This window comes from Antrostomus carolinensis, unplaced genomic scaffold (assembly GCF_000700745.2).
Source record: "Antrostomus carolinensis isolate BGI_N321 unplaced genomic scaffold, ASM70074v2 scaffold14981, whole genome shotgun sequence".
NCBI lineage: Eukaryota > Metazoa > Chordata > Aves > Caprimulgiformes > Caprimulgidae > Antrostomus > Antrostomus carolinensis.
In genome coordinates this window covers 4,702-23,263 of record NW_010293590.1, presented here as the reverse complement: position 1 = coordinate 23,263, position 18,562 = coordinate 4,702, and the positions used below count along the sequence as shown (strand labels likewise).

The following is an 18,562-nucleotide window of genomic DNA, read 5'->3' as shown; positions in this document are numbered from 1 at the left end:
CTTCCATGATGCTGGCACGCGTGGAAGTGTTACAAACACTGTGCTCAGCAGTGAGCTCCATGTAGCTGTGAATGAGTTGTTGTTTCCCACCTCTTTCCCAGCACTGAATTGGCAGAATATGAGGATGTTCCTCACACCAGGTTTCTAAGTGCTGAGTGTGTGTTCAGAGGAACAGCCTTTGTCCCAGTTGAAGTTGCCAGGTTTTGTATGTGGTTAAACTCTTCAGGGCTTAGGACCACAGGAGCTTTCCTTAGGACAGACTGTCTTAATCTCTTCTCTCCTGCTGGAGAAGAGATGAAGCCAAGGTCTTTCAGCTTCATCTAGCTGTTGGGGTCCTAAACTACAATTTATCAATGTAGGAGATTAAAAAGAAAGAAAAGGCAAAAGGCAGTTAATATGAGCAAGAAGTTTAAAACTTCTTTGTAAGAGCTTTCTGAATAAATCCCACCCAAAGAGCAGCTGGCCAAGATGATGACTCTCCTGGAAATTCCACTGTTTTGAACCTTTTTTTTGCCAGAACTTGCCAAGCTGTAAATCAGGATCCCAGCTCACTTGTCCCAGCTTCTTAGGAGCACAGCCTTTTCCAGATGTTACTCTGGGAACTGATCCTGTACCAAGAAGTCTGCATCTCCTATGAACGTAATTAATATTAAAACAAGTCACAGACTTAACCCCCAGCTCCTTTGTTAAAATATTTGCAGCTCAAAACGTATTTTGTGGTGGGTGACTTTATAGGTAGATATTAACACGCCACCCAGTGGAAGGCTCACACCATAATTTTTAGGAGTGATCAATCTTTTCTCTTTTACTGCTTTTTGTATTTTACAATTGTATTTCAGGGGTAGAGGGTAGAGTTTAGGATTTAACCATTCAGGTAAACTTAAATCACAATACTGGAAAGCCAGATCCAAAGAACCTGAACTATTTTGTACTCCCCAATGCAGAAATAGCACAGTTTAATAACAACCCTGGTATTCAAAGGCTTATTGGTAATGTGAATGATGTCAAAGACCACAAAATGAGAAAGTGCAAGGTAATGGTTTGCTATATATTCAAAGTATCTTCAACACAAGAGAAGGAGAGAGAAAATAAAGATATTTTAGTATCAGTTTCTGTTCTATACCAGCAGATTAAATTAATGTTTACATATAAAATTATTTCCTTTGAAGTTATTTCCTTTGAAGTTATCTCCTTTATCATAACATTTAAAACGATCTTTTTTAAAAACTGAAACTTAGGATAGCAACTTTGTCACTTTAACAGCAGAAGGCATATATGAGTAGCAAGATACTAATTTACTCACCAGCTTTACTGTTTGCTTATGGAGATGCTGCAGTGCAAATGCTGTAGGACAGAGGCACATACTGAACTTCCCATTATACTTTCTGTGGTTGTTTTCATCTGCCATGTCTAAATAAATCTTATTTCCTTAGCATGCTCTGTACTCAAGACTTCAGTTGTGTATTATTATTTGGAGCCTGCATAGAAGGCGTAGTCCTGAGAGATAAGTAAGTTCTACAGCTTTAATGCTCTCCTGTCTTTTTCTTTTTTTGCAGGGAAGGTGTTGATGTACCCTTCTCAGTTTCCAGGGGTCCTCATTCAAAGATCAGATCCCTGACAGGAAACTACAGATTTCTCGTTTTTCTTTCTGTCCCCTAGAGAAGCACAATACAAAAACCCAAACTTTTTTTTTCTTTTTTCTTTTTTTCTTCTCCAGGTGAACTTTATTTTTTTTCCTTGTTTATTGTCCTCTTTTTGTTAATTACTGAGTTTGGCAAAATTACTCTTTGCAAACTGTTTTCTGGCTTTATTGCCACCTGAGGTACTACTACTGATTTTTGTAACAGTACTGGTGAGGTCAGTAGTGTATGCCAAGCAGCTGAAATGATTTCAGCCTACGGTGTGTTAGCAAATAGCTTCCAGAGTTGCTCTAATCTTTCTTGTGCTTGCTGACCACGGTGCACTAAGTTAACAACCAGTGTAATGTACATTCCCTGACCTATGCCAAGGATAAATCATACAAGACAGGCAGATAACCCACACCTGTATCTGTGTATGTTGTGTTGCTCATTGTGGTATTCATAGGAAGAAGTATTTCCTTGTAGCATTCGTGATTAATTTTGTGCATAGAAATTCAATCAGACATCTGTAACTGGACAGAGTTTTGTATTTGGTTATCTCCACGCTTGGATTATTAGATATCAAACATTTCTGTCTGTAAACCCAGTAGAAGTGTTCCCAGTACTAGAGTCTACAAGTGCTTTTTCTGAAAACTTCCCTCACACTGATGGACCCTTTCCAGTGGACAAGCAATGAAGTGCTTGTGAATAGAATTCTCTGGAGGAAAAAAAAAACAACCCACACCAACAAACCATAAAACCAAACAAAAAAAGCCTGAAGTCTTCTGTAGGGATATCTGACACTGGATTGTGTTGGGTGTTTTAAACATTGAACTTAATTACTTTTTCAAGAAACACATCTTTCTAGGTGAAAGTAGTAAATAAAGTTGTGATAACAACAGAGTTTTAGAATTCATAATTGAAAGTTTTTGAGTTGTTGAAATTGGGCTGCAGACACTTCCTGTCTGTGTAACTCAGATTGTTTATTACTTCCTGTATTTCCTAATCAAGAAAATACAGAAATATTTAATATTTGACATCTTGAAACAGACTGAGAAAACCAAGTGTGAGTGTCAGAATATTCCTTTGAATATGAATGTCTTGCTGCCTGCAGGTACGGCGATGCAGTGAACAAGAATTTAGTGGTGGGCACCCTCTCATGGCCCTCGCCGTGGGTCATTGTGATAGGATCCTTCTTCTCTACCTGCGGAGCAGGTTTACAGAGCCTCACTGGAGCCCCCCGGCTGCTGCAAGCCATTGCAAAGGACAATATCATTCCTTTCCTCTGGGTGTGTACATCTTTAGAAATAAACCCAACAACAATAAAAAAGACATTCTGGACATAGTAACTAACCACCTATTTAACTTTATGCTCTTGGAAATCAGATTTATTTCCATAGTTTGCCCAGCATTGAAGTGAAGGTCAATATTTTTTATTTTAATGCTTTGTTTTCCTTTGTTAAAAACTAGGAATATTTTTAAAGGATTTTGAATAGACATATATAGTAATTTTATGAAGAAGTCTAACATCTAATTCAATGAAGTACAGAAAGCCATTAGAATAATTTGACTCCTTGCTCTAGAGAAAAAAGTATGTAGGAAAATTACTATTGTTTTTTTAAATTGTAATTACTATTTTTTTCATTATAACCTTATGAAACACTTGGAAGATGTGCTTAATGTATCTGTTTCCTTAGATTTTTGGTCATGGAAAAGCGAATGGTGAACCAACATGGGCTCTTCTGTTAACAGCATTAATTGCTGAGCTGGGAATTCTTATTGCTTCACTTGACATGGTGGCTCCAATTCTCTCAATGTAAGGAACAGGGCAGCTGCTGTTTAAGGGGAGGGGGGAAGGAGCAAAACTCTGAGTTTTGCTAATTTGATTGTCTTTTACAACCCTATCTGAAACTGGTAAAGCAAATTACTGGAGCCTGAGTTCCACTTTTAGTATTTCTATGAATTCTCTGACTTCAGTCTCTGCATATAAATCTATTTGTTCTCTGGAGTATTCTGTGAATAAATATCTTTTTAGTATAGCTGGCTTGTTACTTTCGTTGGGAAAATATTATTTATATCACAGAACAAAGATAGTGTTGATGTGGTGGATAGATCTAACTTGATCCAATTAAAAAAGTGTTCTCACTACTTTATACTGATAGTTCAGGCTAATAAAAATCAGAGGAATAGTCACACATGACAGGGCAGCTATATTTTGACTGTAAATGATTCATGTGACTATAATATGTGCTAGGATCTATGAATGTGTGTGCTAAAAGGTTTTGTGCTTTTTTTGCTTCTGCAGGTTTTTCTTGATGTGTTACCTCTTTGTTAATCTTGCATGTGCAGTACAAACACTTCTTAGAACTCCAAACTGGCGGCCCCGATTTAAGTACTATCACTGGTAAGCAAAAGGCCAGCACACTCAACGCCTGGTCTGTAATCTACGGGGTGGGTTTTGGATGAACCCTCTCCGTGAGGGTTGTGGGCATCTTTTATTTCTCTGGTTATCAGTTCTAGACCAGAGTACATCGATGTAATATTTCTAGTGGACCAGACCCAGATATTTAATAGCATGAGAGTTTCATTCCAACAATAGGGTAGTAAAGCAGTTGGGGACTGAGAAGATTCATTGGAAGCTTTACTGTCACTTCCAGTTCAGAATAGACAATTTAAAGAAAAAAGAAGAAAGAGAATAATTGACTTTTTTGTAAGCTTTCCTACCCCACTACTCACTAATGTCTTTGCTTCTTGTTTTAGGGCCCTCTCATTTTTAGGCATGAGTATTTGCCTGGCACTGATGTTCATTTCATCTTGGTATTACGCTTTGGTAGCTATGCTTATTGCAGGCATGATTTACAAGTACATTGAATACCAAGGGTAAGTATTAACTGCATAGAAAAGGGTAGGGAGGAAAATTGAGTCTGTTCATTGTGAATTAACTCTAGCCTTCACAGTTTGAGAAGGAGCTGGTCCAGAGATATGACTTACAGGGCTTCCCTTATTACTTCATTTTTTTTCATTGTTTTACTGTGTCAGTGCTAAACAAAAGCCCTTGAAGGGCTTTGTTGTTGAGCCTCTGAGGGTGTTTGGTGAAACTTGAAAGTCATAGGAAGCAGAAACCCTGGCTGGGATCTGTCCTTCTGCTGTCTTACTGCACACAGTTACTTCAGGCCTGGAACACCTGAAGGCAGCCATGTTATTCCAGTTTATCTGCTGCAGAGGCCTGTCTAGAATCTGTGGGTTAGGTTGCCTGAGGTAGCTAATATCAGATGGAGTCAGGCTGCAGTATGGCTGTATAAATTAATTATAACAAATCAGGTATTGAAATGCCTGATGTTTGTTTATGCTTGGGAAGCATTCTCTGTAGTGGACTGGTGATTACAAATTAAACACAGAATGGTGGTGGTGTCGTGTACGTTTTACTGAAACATTTGCATTTCTCTCATGTGATACGTGGCAAGTATCACATACCTACATGTACAAATGATAAATATATGTGTGATGCATGCTACATACTACATTATTAAACTCATTATAAGGAAATTACTTGTCTATAACATGACTGTAAGTGTGCAATTAAACACACGTGAAAGTGTATGTTGACTAAATTGTGTGTTCTTCACAGTGCGGAGAAGGAATGGGGTGATGGTATCCGAGGTCTTTCTCTCAGCGCAGCAAGATACGCTTTACTCAGACTGGAGGAGGGCCCTCCACACACAAAGAACTGGAGGTACTCATTTTTAGACTAATAAAATGCACTGTCATGATTACCTACTTACAGCTAAGGAATTAAACTGGACTACAGACAAGATGCTTTTGGTTTTTGTAAATGAATTTAAATGCCCTGATTTAAAAAAATAAATAAATAAAAAAAAAATTTAAAAAAGTGTTGTGTCTGCGGAAAGCTGCCCTGTCACGGCCCAAGCCCTCCTGTTTGGGCTCTGCACGGGCAGACCTTTCCTGTCCTTTGGATCTTTAATTGGACCATGAATTGGTGAATTCAGGAGTGGAACTTGGAGCAACTGTGGAGATCTCTGAGTTCAGAGGTCCAGAGGCCCATGGTAGTTTGCACTGGAGGCACAAAGAAGTCACTGCTGTCATTGTAGCATTAAAAACCAGATCAGTGGCCAACATTTTTCCCTCTGGCTTTGTGTGTTGAAGACAGATTAAGTGGACAAGAACCCTCCTCTCAGTCATGCATTGCACAACACTTAGGCTCTGAACAAGAGGACTAGGAACCTACAAAAGAGAGTTTATAAATCTTCTTATACTTGCTCAACCATAGTTTAATAGAGAAAATAACTGGTGTGTAGCAAAACCTTAAGGGACAGAAGGCAGGTGAGATCTGTGTTTAGATTAAAATATTCATGTTTCCCAACTGTTCGGCAGATCTTCCGGCTAGATCTGGAAGGATGGCCTTACAGTGTGAACACAGTGTGTGCTCTAACAGTGCTTAAAACAGCCTTGAAAATCAACCGCGTAAAGAAAACACTAATGCAAGCCTCTTAAGCTAAGTACATGAATGGGTTTTACAACTGTCAAAACAATGCAGCAGCAGAATTCCCTCAATGCTTCAAATCTGCTTTGAATAAAGAGAAATAAAATATTAATTAAAACCTCTCTAATGTGTGAGATACAGAAAGAATGTACTGTTTCGGAATTAATATTCAAGCACAGCTCAAGTGATGAGAGGCAGTTTGTTAGAAGTGGTTTTGTTAGAGCCTTTGTAGAAGGCTTTAACAGCCTTGTAGAAAATACATTCCCTTGTAGAAAATGCATTCTACAAAGCATTAACAGCTTTGTAGCAAATACCTTGCCTTTCTTATTTTCTCCAGGCCTCAGTTGCTGGTGCTTCTGAAACTTGATGAAGATTTGCATGTAAAATACCCTAGACTGTTAACATTTGCATCTCAGCTGAAAGCTGGCAAAGGTTTGACTATCATAGGATCAGTGATCCAAGGGAATTTCTTGGAGACTTACGGAGAAGCCCAGGCTGCTGAACAGGTCAGTGTCTTAAATTCCTAAAGTAAAAAGGGGTGAGTGGGCAGATAACTTAAATGTTTCGTAATCCTACATGGAAAAAAGCCTATCAGCAAGACTTCCATGAAGTACAGCACTACTTGAGCAGTACTAGAGCTCTTCAGTTAAGGGCTTGCAAACATGTTTCAGCTGCCAGTTGTGGCTTTGGGAATATAGAATCATAGAATGGTTTGGATTGGAAGGGACCTTAAAGCTCATCCAGTTCCAAACCCCCTGCCATCAGCAGGGACACCTTCCACTAGACCAGGTTGCTCAAAGCCTCATCCAACCTGGCCTTCCAACACTTCCAGGGAGGGGGCATCCAAAACTTCCCTGGGCAACCTGTTCCAGTGTCTGACCACCCTCACAGTGAAGAATTTCTTTCTAATATCTAATCTAAACCTCTCCTCTTTCAGCTTAAACCCATTTCCCCTTGTTTTGTCATTAACTGCCCTTATGAAAAGTCCTTCCCCAGTATAATAAAATCAATGCTTGCAACTTGTGTAAACAGCCTTCCTGCATAAAACTGTCTTCATTTATATGAAATAATTACTATGGAGGCTTATACATGCTGATTAATGGAGGGAAGAGGACTAGTTAGTTTTCTGAACATACTAAGAAACTTTTCAGTAACTGTCAATTATTACAAATCTAGCAAATGTGCTGTGTCTCTTTCAGTGTGGTGATAAATTTATTACAAAAGGCATTGAAGGATGGTCCTGAAAATTTGTTAATACCAGCACATCACTGTCTTCTTCCTCAGAGGCTTTTTATACATGAAAACTGTTACAAAATGAAAGCTAATTCATAGGCCTAAGTGTTGACCAAGTTGTTTAATTTTAAAACAAATAAAGGGTATGCTATTCTTGATAGGTGTGTGGGGGGTTGGTGCTTCTATCTGTAAATTGAATTTAACAACACAGCATGTTACACAGAAATCTGAAACTGGAACTCCAAATGAAGTTGATTAACCTTGGGTTTAAAAAGGTGAGAGTTTTAGGGTTAGAAAATGGAAAGTGAGATAAGTAACAGAGATATCACTAACTGCTGCTATGAATAAGAGATTATAGCAGATACCAAAAAGCCCTTATCTTAATCTGTTAGAATAGTTCTGTTTGGAAGGGAACTCTGTGTGTTTTAAACGAGTATTATTCACAATTAGTGGGTTTTGTTAAGGAAAGTGGATGAGCAGAACTTTGCCTTGAAATGTTTTGCCTGTGGATGTGTGAACCAGGAACCATTGTAATCCCATGATAGAGGAATACTTAGAGTTCCTTTTGGTTGTGAGGTTTTTCCTTGTTTGTTTTGTTTTGTTTTGTTTTTCTTTTCTTGTAGACTATTAAGAATATGATGGAAATTGAGAAGGTGAAAGGATTTTGTCAAGTGGTTGTAGCCAATAAAGTTCGAGAAGGAATTGCCCACTTGATCCAGTCCTGTGGGCTAGGTGGCATGAAACATAACACTGTGGTTTTGGGATGGCCGTATGGCTGGAGACAAAGTGAAGATCCCAGGTCATGGAAGACATTTATAGGTGAGCTTTAAAGGTCCTGTGTGATCAAACATTGTGAACAGAGATGTTTATTGCACACATGGTACACACAGGGGATTTTAGCAGAGTCCTTATGAAATTGGTTTTAGTTTTTAGTCTGTTTTGTCTAGTATTGATTGTGAAGTAGCTAATTTCTCACAAAATTCCTCTGTGTTTGAAATACCATTTCTTGTAGGTAAAAGACCTATGCAAGATCTTAAAAGTTTTATCTAGCAGCTAAAGTTCATCTGTCTAATGAATTGCTAAAAAATTGCAGACTTGAGAGATACTGTTTTTATGGCAAACTATAATTTGTTTCATAATCTCTGTCTTTTCACAGGTCTTAACCTATCCATCTCTTCACCACTCTAGCTAACACTCTCCTTGCATATACCCCTCTCCTTCCCCTATGGTCTAGTTAGTCAAGACAGTCACATTAGAAGAGAGCACGTGCTTTCTCCTCATACTGAGCTTTGAAGATTGCTGCTTTTATTTCAAACATGAAATAGGGCTTGTGTACGCCTGTAGGTCTGCTTTATCCTGGCTTTGTCATTTGCCCCGATCTGTCTGTGCATGCCTTGCTGCACATACTTTTCTTTATGTAAGAGATGACTTTTATGGTTTGATGACATTTGCTCAACGAGTAACTTTAAAAAACAAACAAACAAGCAAAAAACCAACCAAAAAATCCCCATAGATCACTCCTGCAGAATTGGAAGTAACTGTCTGTTCTTCCTCTTTTGGGCAGGTACTGTTCGCTGCACAACTGCAGCCCATCTGGCTCTGTTGGTTCCCAAAAATGTGTCTTTCTACCCCAGCAACCATGAGCGTTACAATGAAGGCAACATTGATGTGTGGTGGATTGTGCATGATGGAGGCATGCTGATGTTGCTTCCGTTTCTTCTCAAACAGCACAAAGTAAGGAGCTAGCCCAAGAATATTTGTCACCAACTACTTCTGTGTGCATTAGTTTAAAGGAACAGGGTCCAGTAGTGGGGCCTATATTGATAAATGAGAGTGGATATATTGATGGGTTTCTGGTTTGCAGAGCAAAATACTGTAGGTTCCAATACTGTCTGTGTTCCCTCACCAGGTTTGGAGAAAATGCAAAATGAGGATTTTTACTGTAGCTCAGATGGATGATAACAGCATCCAGATGAAGAAGGACTTGGCTACTTTCCTCTATCAACTCCGAATAGAGGCAGAGGTAGAAGTGGTAGAAATGGTAAGAGATTTCAGTCCGTTTTTCACTTTATGATGCAAATGGTGGTGTTTGGTTATGACTTGATGACAAGCAGAATATTTCTTTTTCTTATTTCCGCAGCACAATAGTGATATCTCAGCATATACTTACGAGAGAACTCTTATGATGGAGCAGAGATCTCAGATGCTGAGGCAAATGAGGCTGACAAAAACAGAGAGGGAAAGGGAGGTATGTCATTTGTGGTTGATTGCTGTGGGCTACTGAGGTGATGACACAAAGTGCCTTCCTGGTAGTGTTTTATATAGCTGCTGCTTAAATTTAACTCCTGTGTTCTAAAGGTGTGAGGAAATACTTTTAGTGTAGCTTTTCTGTTTCCCAAAATTGCATGTAGTTCTTGAATGGCCTGGCTGTACTCGCAAAACCATGCGAGGAATCATTTGGTTTTGGTGGAAAGGATGGCTTTATATACACTGTAGAAGCCACTTGTGTGTTCCCCTTTGCGGTGTAAATGATACTTGATGACTTTATGTCAGTCTCAGCCCTTTCTTGACCTTGTTTTTGCTTTATATGGGATGTCCGGGGTTTGTCTCAATTTATAGTATATCCTGTTTTCCTACTGAAGATTTCATTCCAGTGTGCACTGTCAGGACATGTAGCTGTGAAAGGTGCAGATGATCTAATTTTTCTGTGTCTATTTGTCCAGATTTTTTTTGACAATTTTGTGTCAGACTTGTCCATTCTTTCAGACCGTGTCATGATGTGAGCTAGACTGTGTTTTGTTTTGTTTTGTTTTTTCCCCCCCTCATACAGATACAAGCCTGTGTTAGTCCAAATTCTGCATGTCTTGCACCCATCAAAACTGTTTAAAGTCAGCTTGGTATGTAAGATTATTGGCTAAGGCAGATGCCTGGTATCAGAGCTGTCCTAAATGCTAAATTGACCGTACAAAATTAAAGATACAATGGAATAAAAAGTCTTTCATTGCTTAAACAGAACCACAGAACGTAACATAAAGTCTCTGAGTTCACCAAGTCGTTCGTGTGCCCCCCAGGCTCAGCTGGTAAAGGACAGACATTCAATAGCACGTCTGGAGAGCCTCTACTCGGATGAAGAAGATGAGGGGGACCCAGTTCCTGAGAACATCCAGATGACCTGGACAAAAGAGAAATGCGATGCTGAGAAGCGGAACCGAGGCAGTGCTGTGGGAAGCTTTAGGGATCTCATCAGCATTAAGCCGTGAGTCTTGTCAGAGTCAATAGCTTGTACCCCCTGAAACTCCAGACGTGCTGTGCTTTTACTATCTTTCATCTCCTAGTCCTTGCTTTAGACTTGCACAATAAACATAGAGACCTGGCCATTGAAAAGACAGCAGTTAGCCTCCTGAGAAATCTCTAACCAATTAAATGTGGCACACATCCCTCAATATTTTACTTGGTATAGTCAAATTTTAAATTGGAGCTGTTAAATCCTATTATAACTTCCCTCCTGTTCCCACATACCTCAGCAAACACACAAATAAAACCCAGACTGATAATTTGCTGATCTAATCAGAATTTTAAAAAGACTGGTAATTTCAGTATCTAATGTGTAGTGTGGATGTTTTAACGCAGCAAGGAAGGATCTGTGGAGATGGTGATGAATGACTGTGCATAGAATATGTGTGTGATACAAGCCTCTAAGACTTGCTGTTGAAGGAGCACTGAGATGGAACAGCAGCCTCAGCACTACCACACGTGTGCCCCTTGCCCGGCTAGAAGTAAAGCTCTATTTGTGGCTTTGTATGGTGTGAATCTCCTGTAACCTCCCTGATGTGCTACATCTTACACGAAGCATTCACTCTGTCAGCTTTGCATACTTGGCAAAGTCCCAGATTTTTCTTCCTGATATATCAGTGAGAATTCAAATCTGGTTTAGGCTGAATCATACTAGTTTATATACTGTAGAAATTCTGCTGAATTTGGTGTTAACTACCTGTACTTTTTCCTCTTCCATGCTTTCAGAGAGTGGGAAAACTTGTAAGTTTGTTATTTAACTTAGAAGTACATTAAGATGGTTGAGAGGGAAGACTTCATTTTCTCAACTAAAAGCAGGAAAATGATATGTAATTATGGAAGAAAAGAAAAGGAGTTAGAGTTGAGCAGTCTTAGCAGTGTTTTTAAAGGGAGCAGGATTAGCCACTTAAGCTAAGTATCATTATAAATAGCACATAACAAACTACAAGAGTTGTCCTGAGAAGAACTAAGTCAGGATAGAAAACAGTTACAGGTCTGAACCTATCTTCTTAAGCAGAGTATGACACAAGAAGTGGGAAAAATTACTCATTTAGAGAAGCTCTCACTCCATTACACTGCTCTGATGTTGTTTCTGGACACAAATAAACCCTTTCTTAGAGCCTACACCTTCAAATCACTGGGGAGATGCCAATTTTAAATGTCACTGTAGAGAACACCAAACCTTTAGTTTTCAATTACTTTTCCAAAATAAACATAGTAACAGTATATTGTTTCTGGTCTTGGTTTCTTCCTCACTTCCTGTAAACATAATCTGGCCTCTCTGTTGTCCCTGGCTTTCTGAAGCTGATGTGGTAAAGACAGAGGATGTCCTTGTTCCAAATTAAATAAGAACATGAAATAACAGAGAGGTAATTCAAAGTGGGTTAATTGTGTTGTTAGTATAATAAACATTATTCTTCCCATTGCGTCTTCTATTTCCTGTCTATATAAAACACTTCTTTGCAGACCTAAATATTTGGAAGAGCAGCAAGGTTACTCAAGACTTTCACTCATAACATGTAAAGCTGAATTAACAGAACTATAGATTCATATTTGATTTGTCTCTACTAATACTTGTTTTTAATATATTAAAATGAAGAAAGAAAACCCAAGTAGAAATCCTCAAAGTTGCAAATATATTCTCCCTTTGATAAGTCTATTTCTGTATTGTTTTTCCTTTTACATGACCAAAATAATGGTTGATTTCCTGTAGGAAGGAAACATTCCCTGGCTCAAAAACCCCAAAGGATACTCTCCAGTTCTGTTCCTGCGTGAATTGGTGTTATTTTGTGATTATATGTTCTGAATAATTAATCCTGCTACCTCTCTTAGCCTGGATTCTTAAGGAGTAGAGGTTTATGAGATCATGCTGCATCTATTCCCTTCTCTCCCATAACTTTTGAACCAAGTGGCTACTCAAATTTGAAAGCATGATTGAGATTTTAAAGATACTTGGGTCAGAAGCGTTTCTTGCAAATAGCCAGGCAGAGAGGTTGATGACTATGCAAGTGCAGGAAAGGTTAAAATCCTTACCCTACACAGCAGAGCCCCATAGGCAGGCACACATCCAGCCATCTGTAGGCTGCGTTCCAGCCTACTAATCTGTAGGAAACCAGGCTTTCTCTGGAGATGTCAACTACTGTTCAACACAAAAAGACAAGTGCCCTCACAGGTAGTGTGGGCTGAGCACAGTGGTGCCAGTCTCCTACTCAATTCCAGTAGGTCTCTGAGAAAGAGTTTTCTGGTACTGAGTCCAGAGAGGTGCACGGTCTGTGCTGCCATGGGAGTGAGGGGATCTGGAGAGGGCTGCCAGCAGGGAAAGCTCCGCAGTCACAAGCGTGTACAGTCAAAGAGCATGTTCCCTTTGTGCAAATGGGGTTTAACTTCTTATGCAAGACTGTAAATCATCTTTATAAAATCTACTTCTTGAAGAGCAATATCACTTTGTAAACTGGAGTCTTGACTCCAGCAAACCAATGGACTAGCAGTACCTGAAGAACTCTGAAATCTCTTGTATCTTCATCAAGTTTAAAAAGATTTACTGTGTGTTGATGTTTAACAGGGTATTTAGGAGATTTAAGGTATGCTTTTAAGAGCCTTTTTAATCATTCAGTTTTCAGAAGCATGTTTCTAACAGTAAGTCTGAATGTGCTTCTTCTACAGGAACCAGTCTAATGTCCGAAGAATGCACACAGCAGTGAAGCTAAACGAAGTTATTGTAAATAGATCCCATGATGCCAGACTTGTTCTCCTCAACATGCCTGGTCCTCCAAAGAACACCGATGGGGATGAAAACTGTATCCTTTCAGGCAAGGCCTGGTCCACGTAGAAGATCTTTCTTTCATCTGTGCTCTTGAATTCATTTTGCCACAAATGCTGTCGAGCTGTAATATGTGACAGAGTGTCCACTGAGGGGAGGGTTCTGGCTTGTGGCCATTACGTAGTAAGTGCTTAAAGTAGAAGTTGGCCACTGGTTTGCTCTGGAAGCCATGTAGGTTTGAATTCAGTCTTGTCTAAATGCTAACTTGATTTAATTTCTTTATTAAGTGAGTGAAATTTATTTAATTTCATTCTCAATAGCACATGTAGCAGATGTTTAGGAAGGTGTTCACAGGAGCCAGCGCTCTGGGCAGAGCAATGCCTGAACTCAAGTGAACAGGAGGTGCTGAAGGAGAGGATGTATCTCAGCCATAGCTCACACATCGGAATTTGGGAGCTTAGCTCCAAGTGCAATGCTCTAGTGTGATTAAAATTCAAACCCACAATATTTAGGCACTCAGAGGGATACTTGTACCAAAAAATACATGTCATGAGTCACAAATCACAGACCAAATAATTGCTTTCTGCTAAATCTAGGCAGTAGTAACAGCTGTTTCACAACAGTGTGCTGGCCAAAGAAGGATAAAAACATTCCTCTTAGCGTCAGGGGGTTTCTACTACAGCTCGGGAGAGATTTTAAACTTGAGGTGATGGGTGAGGATGCTACTCCCCCATCCTTCCCCGGAGAGACTGAGCCACTGTGACAAAAACACTCAGTATTCATGGAGAGGGGCTGGGAGGGAGTGTGGCTGTGTAACCTGGTGCCACCAGCACCACTGACACACTCAGCTTTGAGCAGTGGCAGCTTCGTTTTGGAGCCAGTTGAGACTGGCTCGGTTCCACATGGGACAGCCCCTGGTCCCATCTCACTCACAGAGGATGCCCCTGCAGCCTCCGCGCTACCAAAGTCTTGCCACATAAACCCAGCAGAGGCTAAGCACTGTGTATTTTGGTTTTGATACTTCTTTTGTCCTTGACTTTACCAAAACAGACATGGAGTTTCTTGAAGTCTTGACTGAGGGTCTGGAGAGAGTATTACTTGTTAGAGGAGGTGGCCGAGAAGTCATCACAATTTACTCCTGATTTAGTACGAGCTTCTAATGCTGGTCTACATTTACCTTCTTGGCGATAACGGACATTCCAGTTTGAAAGGGAGAAGAAAAAAAGGTTTTTTGCCTAACTTTCTCCTCATCCAGTCCTATTCGTTGTCTTTCCATTTGCAACATACATATCTTTTGGGATTGCAGTATTGTTACACCATCTAATTAGCAACATAAGTTAACTGTGAAGCTGACACATTATTCAGTTTCTGCTTTGGTACTCCAGCATTTCTGCATGTAGTTTTAACACTAAACCTATTTTTAGTCAGCACTGCTATGTGCTGTATTTTTAGTAACTGTATGTAAAGTTAGGACATAAAAGCCAGTTACTGTAAAAAGATTTTAAAAGCTTTTTATATTAGGTTTAGGGGATAGAATTACATTATATAGCAGCTAGTTTCTGCTGAAGTTCAGCTATAAAGCATTTTCTAAGAGCACATTAAATTGTAAGAGAGGACTGAAAAAGCTTTGTTTATCTGGGTTTATTTCCAGAACTAAACTCGCAGTATTGGATAAGAATTTATACTTTTAATACATTTATTGATAGAGATTTAAATAAATTATGTTGATATAGTTGAAATTATGTATGTAGCTTGCTACAAATTGTGTTGCTTCTGAGACTTGAGGTTCTGTGAGACCAGATCCCTATTTATTTTTGTATTTATTTGTCAGAAATATTGGATACACTGATGCAGACTGTTTAGGATAACAGAGATCTCACAATAAATTTTGAATCACCAGTGGATTGAAGGACCAGTCCTGTGCAGTTCTTCCATGCTTTAAATTTCTTGCAGACCATCCATCAAAGTACATTGAGCATGTTGGAGTCCCGTCTGTAGAGCCAGGCGCTATGCTGCACGCACAGCAATGGGATTGCACTTGCACAAGTACAGGGGACCTGCTGCTTCACTGTTTGCTTTATGCCCTTAGAGGAAACCGAAGAAAAGAAGATCTATATTAACCAATAAGTCTCTGGAGATTTTCTCAAGCCCATTGAGTTGTACTTTATGTACAGAACATTCGTATTTTTTCAATAAAATGTTGCATACACTTTGAACCTATTCTCTGTGCTGTGGTGAATTACCTGGGAAAGCCTCTGCTCTCCTTCCCTGTGCAGAACCACTGGGATCAGCCCTCACTGCATCAGCATCGGTGGATCCGCTGTCCGAGGGGAAGGTGGTGGAGAGGTGTCGGTGCTCCCTCAAATGGCGCACGTACTGCACTGTGGAGGTGCCAGCTTAGTCTTTAAAGCAGCCTGGGGGTGCCTAAGTGAGTAAAGGCTCCTGGGTCTGGAGTTCCTGCCATATCCAATAGCCAGGTAGAACTCTGTACCTGTAGACTGTGAAATGCACGCAGGCTGATACCCTCTCAAGATTCCCAGCTGTCTGGGAAAGCAGTGATCCCGTCCAAGGGACACGTGTGAGCTAAACTCTGTGGGATGTATTAGTAGTATGGGAAAAAAGGTGGAGATTGACACATTTCTCTGACCCATGTGCTCTTGCTGGTTGGTGTACTAGTTCTGTCAGCCCTGTCGGGATAGTACTCCTGGTTGTTTCACTGATAACGGTATGACAGATTTGTCTGTGAGAGAGAAATCTGAGAAACTATCCAGGCTTTTATCTTGAATAACATAATAAAAAAATGCTTGTTTATAAGAGTTCTCTAGTTAAAGCCTAAGTGTGTTCTCTGTGAAACAGGACATAGCTGGTGGGAGCAGGGTGGCACTAGTGCGTGAGATCCCTGCAAGACAACAGCCAAGAAACAACTCTAGGGTGCGCTCTCTACTGGCTATTTTTTTATTTTTTTAACCACTGTCTTTGCTTTTTTTGGTTTTGAAAACCAGATTTCGTTTCATTCACCTTTTAAAACCAATGGAAAGAAAAAAAGCGTGCTTATTTGTAAATAGGGTGCTATTTGTAGAGATCACTAAGTAGTAGTATGCAAGTGTACAGCAATCATGAGAGTTAACAACTAATTTGCAAGCATTCCTTTATAGAAGCAATAAAAAAGTTTATGAAAACTTTTAATTCCTCAGGCTTTTGGAGGTCTAGCTATGAGATATTAACTTTCTTTTACCAAATGTAAACTTCTAACGTAAACATACTGAGAAATATATATACACTTATTCCTCATGAAATTTTATGCGTTTGGATGATGTAACTCCGTATCACAGAAGGATTTCAGTGCCATCTATACCTGATCCAAGTAACCTGTTTGTGGCTCTATTATGTTTTCACTATCAAACCAACCAAGTGAATATCCTTAGAGATACATTAGGTTAGGTTTTCAGAGGTGATTTTATGCAATGTGGATTAAAAAAGCCCCAATTCAGCATTGTGTGGACCCTAAGGATTTAATAGGCTCCAATTATGTAAGATACCTCTATATATAGAAGGTTCAAAATAAGTTCCTCTGAGTCTTAGCTTATGTCAAAGTGCAGGGTCTAGCAGTGCATGTCAGTGAAAACTGGAAACAGCATGGAAAAGGTTGTGTAAAAAAAACTTCAGTGAAAAAGGTAATTCCTAGGTGAGTCAGCTCTGTGAGGGTAACTGAATGGTCATTTTCCATTCCAGTCCCTACTCTAAAACCTTTTTTTGGTAAAGAGATGAGAGAACATTGCAATTAACACAACAAAGCTGATTTAAGCTCTTTGTGTATGGGTGTAGAATTATACTTAAAACCACTATGGTATAGTTTTAATAATCAGTGAGTTATTAAAAAAAATCCTGCTGTAGCACAGAGATGTTGCTTTGCTTTCTTTCACTGCCAGAAAACTTGCAATCAAAAAACCCTGCAATCACAAAGCTGTTTTACTTGCTGTGACAAGCAGTGTGTTGCTCCCCTCATGGTCAGGGCATGGAAACAGTCCACCGGAGGTGTTCGGCCGTGGCCTCTGCCCCAGCAGAGGACAGCAGCTGCTCCTGTGGCAGCTCCCAGCCTGAGGAACGCTGGGCAGCACCCACAGTGGTTGGAAATTAATGTGAAGTGGTCATTTCTCATGCTATTCATCTGAACAGTACTTCTTTGAATTCTAGATGCAGTGATAGGAAATGAAACATGATACATTAAAAAATTCCCATTTAAATGATACATCCTCCTCCCCTGTCCCCATTTCTCATTTTCTCATCTGCGTCATCCATAATAATGTTTGCTTCTCCAGTAGTTCCCTCGGGAAGGGAAGAACTGCCTGGAGCCCTGCTCTGGAGGTCAAAAGTTCTCATTCTGTTCTGGAGTAATTATCCCCCTGCACAGTCACTGGCCCAGGTCTGCAGGCAGATGCTGCCAATACAAAGTGCCGCTTTCCCCTGGGAAAGGCACCCTGTTGCTCTGGATTTGCCACGTCATACAGCGGCACTCAGAACTACAGCGCAGTCCAGGAGGTGATGGGGTTGTGGAGAAAATTTCCCACCGTAGTCACACTCTGTGTTCCAAGCTCAGGCAGCTCTTTGAACAGAATGCACTCTGCCAGTGGACAGTCACCTAAAATGGAGCCTATGGTTGGCAGCTTCTGTCCAAAAAGTCCACAAACTTCTCTCCAGCCTTCGTATAATGCAGGCAGGCCACTTGCTTTTGGGAAGATTGTCCTAAGGGCATGTAACTTCCTCCATATGGGGAAGGCACCTGCCAGCTGGGCAGACACTGCTCACTCCTGGCAGGCCTGATGGTCATTGCTTCAGTCAGTTCCTGAAACAAGCCTGTCCTAGTGTTTCAAGAAATTCTAGACAGCCAGTGCACTTGCTATGTGTGATGGGCTAAATTTGAGCTGAGAAACAGATGAAAGGCTGAGCAACCAGGACAATTTCAAAAGTAAAGGGGTACCTGGCTAGTGCTGAGTAGCAATGGGAGCTGTCCCCAACTTACCTCTGCACAGGGCTTTGCCTGAGGTTCTTTCACTTCCCTGCACCATCTTGTAGGACTCTTCCAAGATAGCTGTCAGTACTTGACACCATGAGCTCTGAGGCTCTCCAGCTTGCAGTGATCTCTGCTCTTCCCTGGCA

General features: G+C 40.2%; 1 protein-coding gene across 2 annotated transcripts in view; it reads left to right on the top strand.

The window, feature by feature from the left end:
- The window catches only part of SLC12A4 (solute carrier family 12 member 4), a 33,872-nt gene extending 18,251 nt beyond the window's left edge, over positions 1 to 15,621 (top strand). Inside the window, exons 11-25 of one of the 2 annotated variants that reach the window (XM_029087301.1) lie at positions 1,451 to 1,508; positions 2,734 to 2,908; positions 3,317 to 3,435; positions 3,925 to 4,023; positions 4,380 to 4,499; positions 5,248 to 5,352; positions 6,458 to 6,626; positions 7,977 to 8,172; positions 8,918 to 9,087; positions 9,263 to 9,394; positions 9,494 to 9,601; positions 10,425 to 10,609; positions 11,374 to 11,388; positions 13,309 to 13,442; positions 14,456 to 15,621. In XM_029087301.1, coding sequence (XP_028943134.1) covers positions 1,451 to 1,508; positions 2,734 to 2,908; positions 3,317 to 3,435; positions 3,925 to 4,023; positions 4,380 to 4,499; positions 5,248 to 5,352; positions 6,458 to 6,626; positions 7,977 to 8,172; positions 8,918 to 9,087; positions 9,263 to 9,394; positions 9,494 to 9,601; positions 10,425 to 10,609; positions 11,374 to 11,388; positions 13,309 to 13,442; positions 14,456 to 14,547 — 1,877 coding nt within the window. In that variant the 3' untranslated portion in view covers positions 14,548 to 15,621. The remainder of the gene's footprint in view (positions 1 to 1,450; positions 1,509 to 2,733; positions 2,909 to 3,316; positions 3,436 to 3,924; positions 4,024 to 4,379; positions 4,500 to 5,247; positions 5,353 to 6,457; positions 6,627 to 7,976; positions 8,173 to 8,917; positions 9,088 to 9,262; positions 9,395 to 9,493; positions 9,602 to 10,424; positions 10,610 to 11,373; positions 11,389 to 13,308; positions 13,443 to 14,455) is intronic. The other variant, XM_010177340.1, reaches the window with a different exon arrangement.
- The last annotated feature ends 2,941 nt before the right edge of the window (positions 15,622 to 18,562 follow it).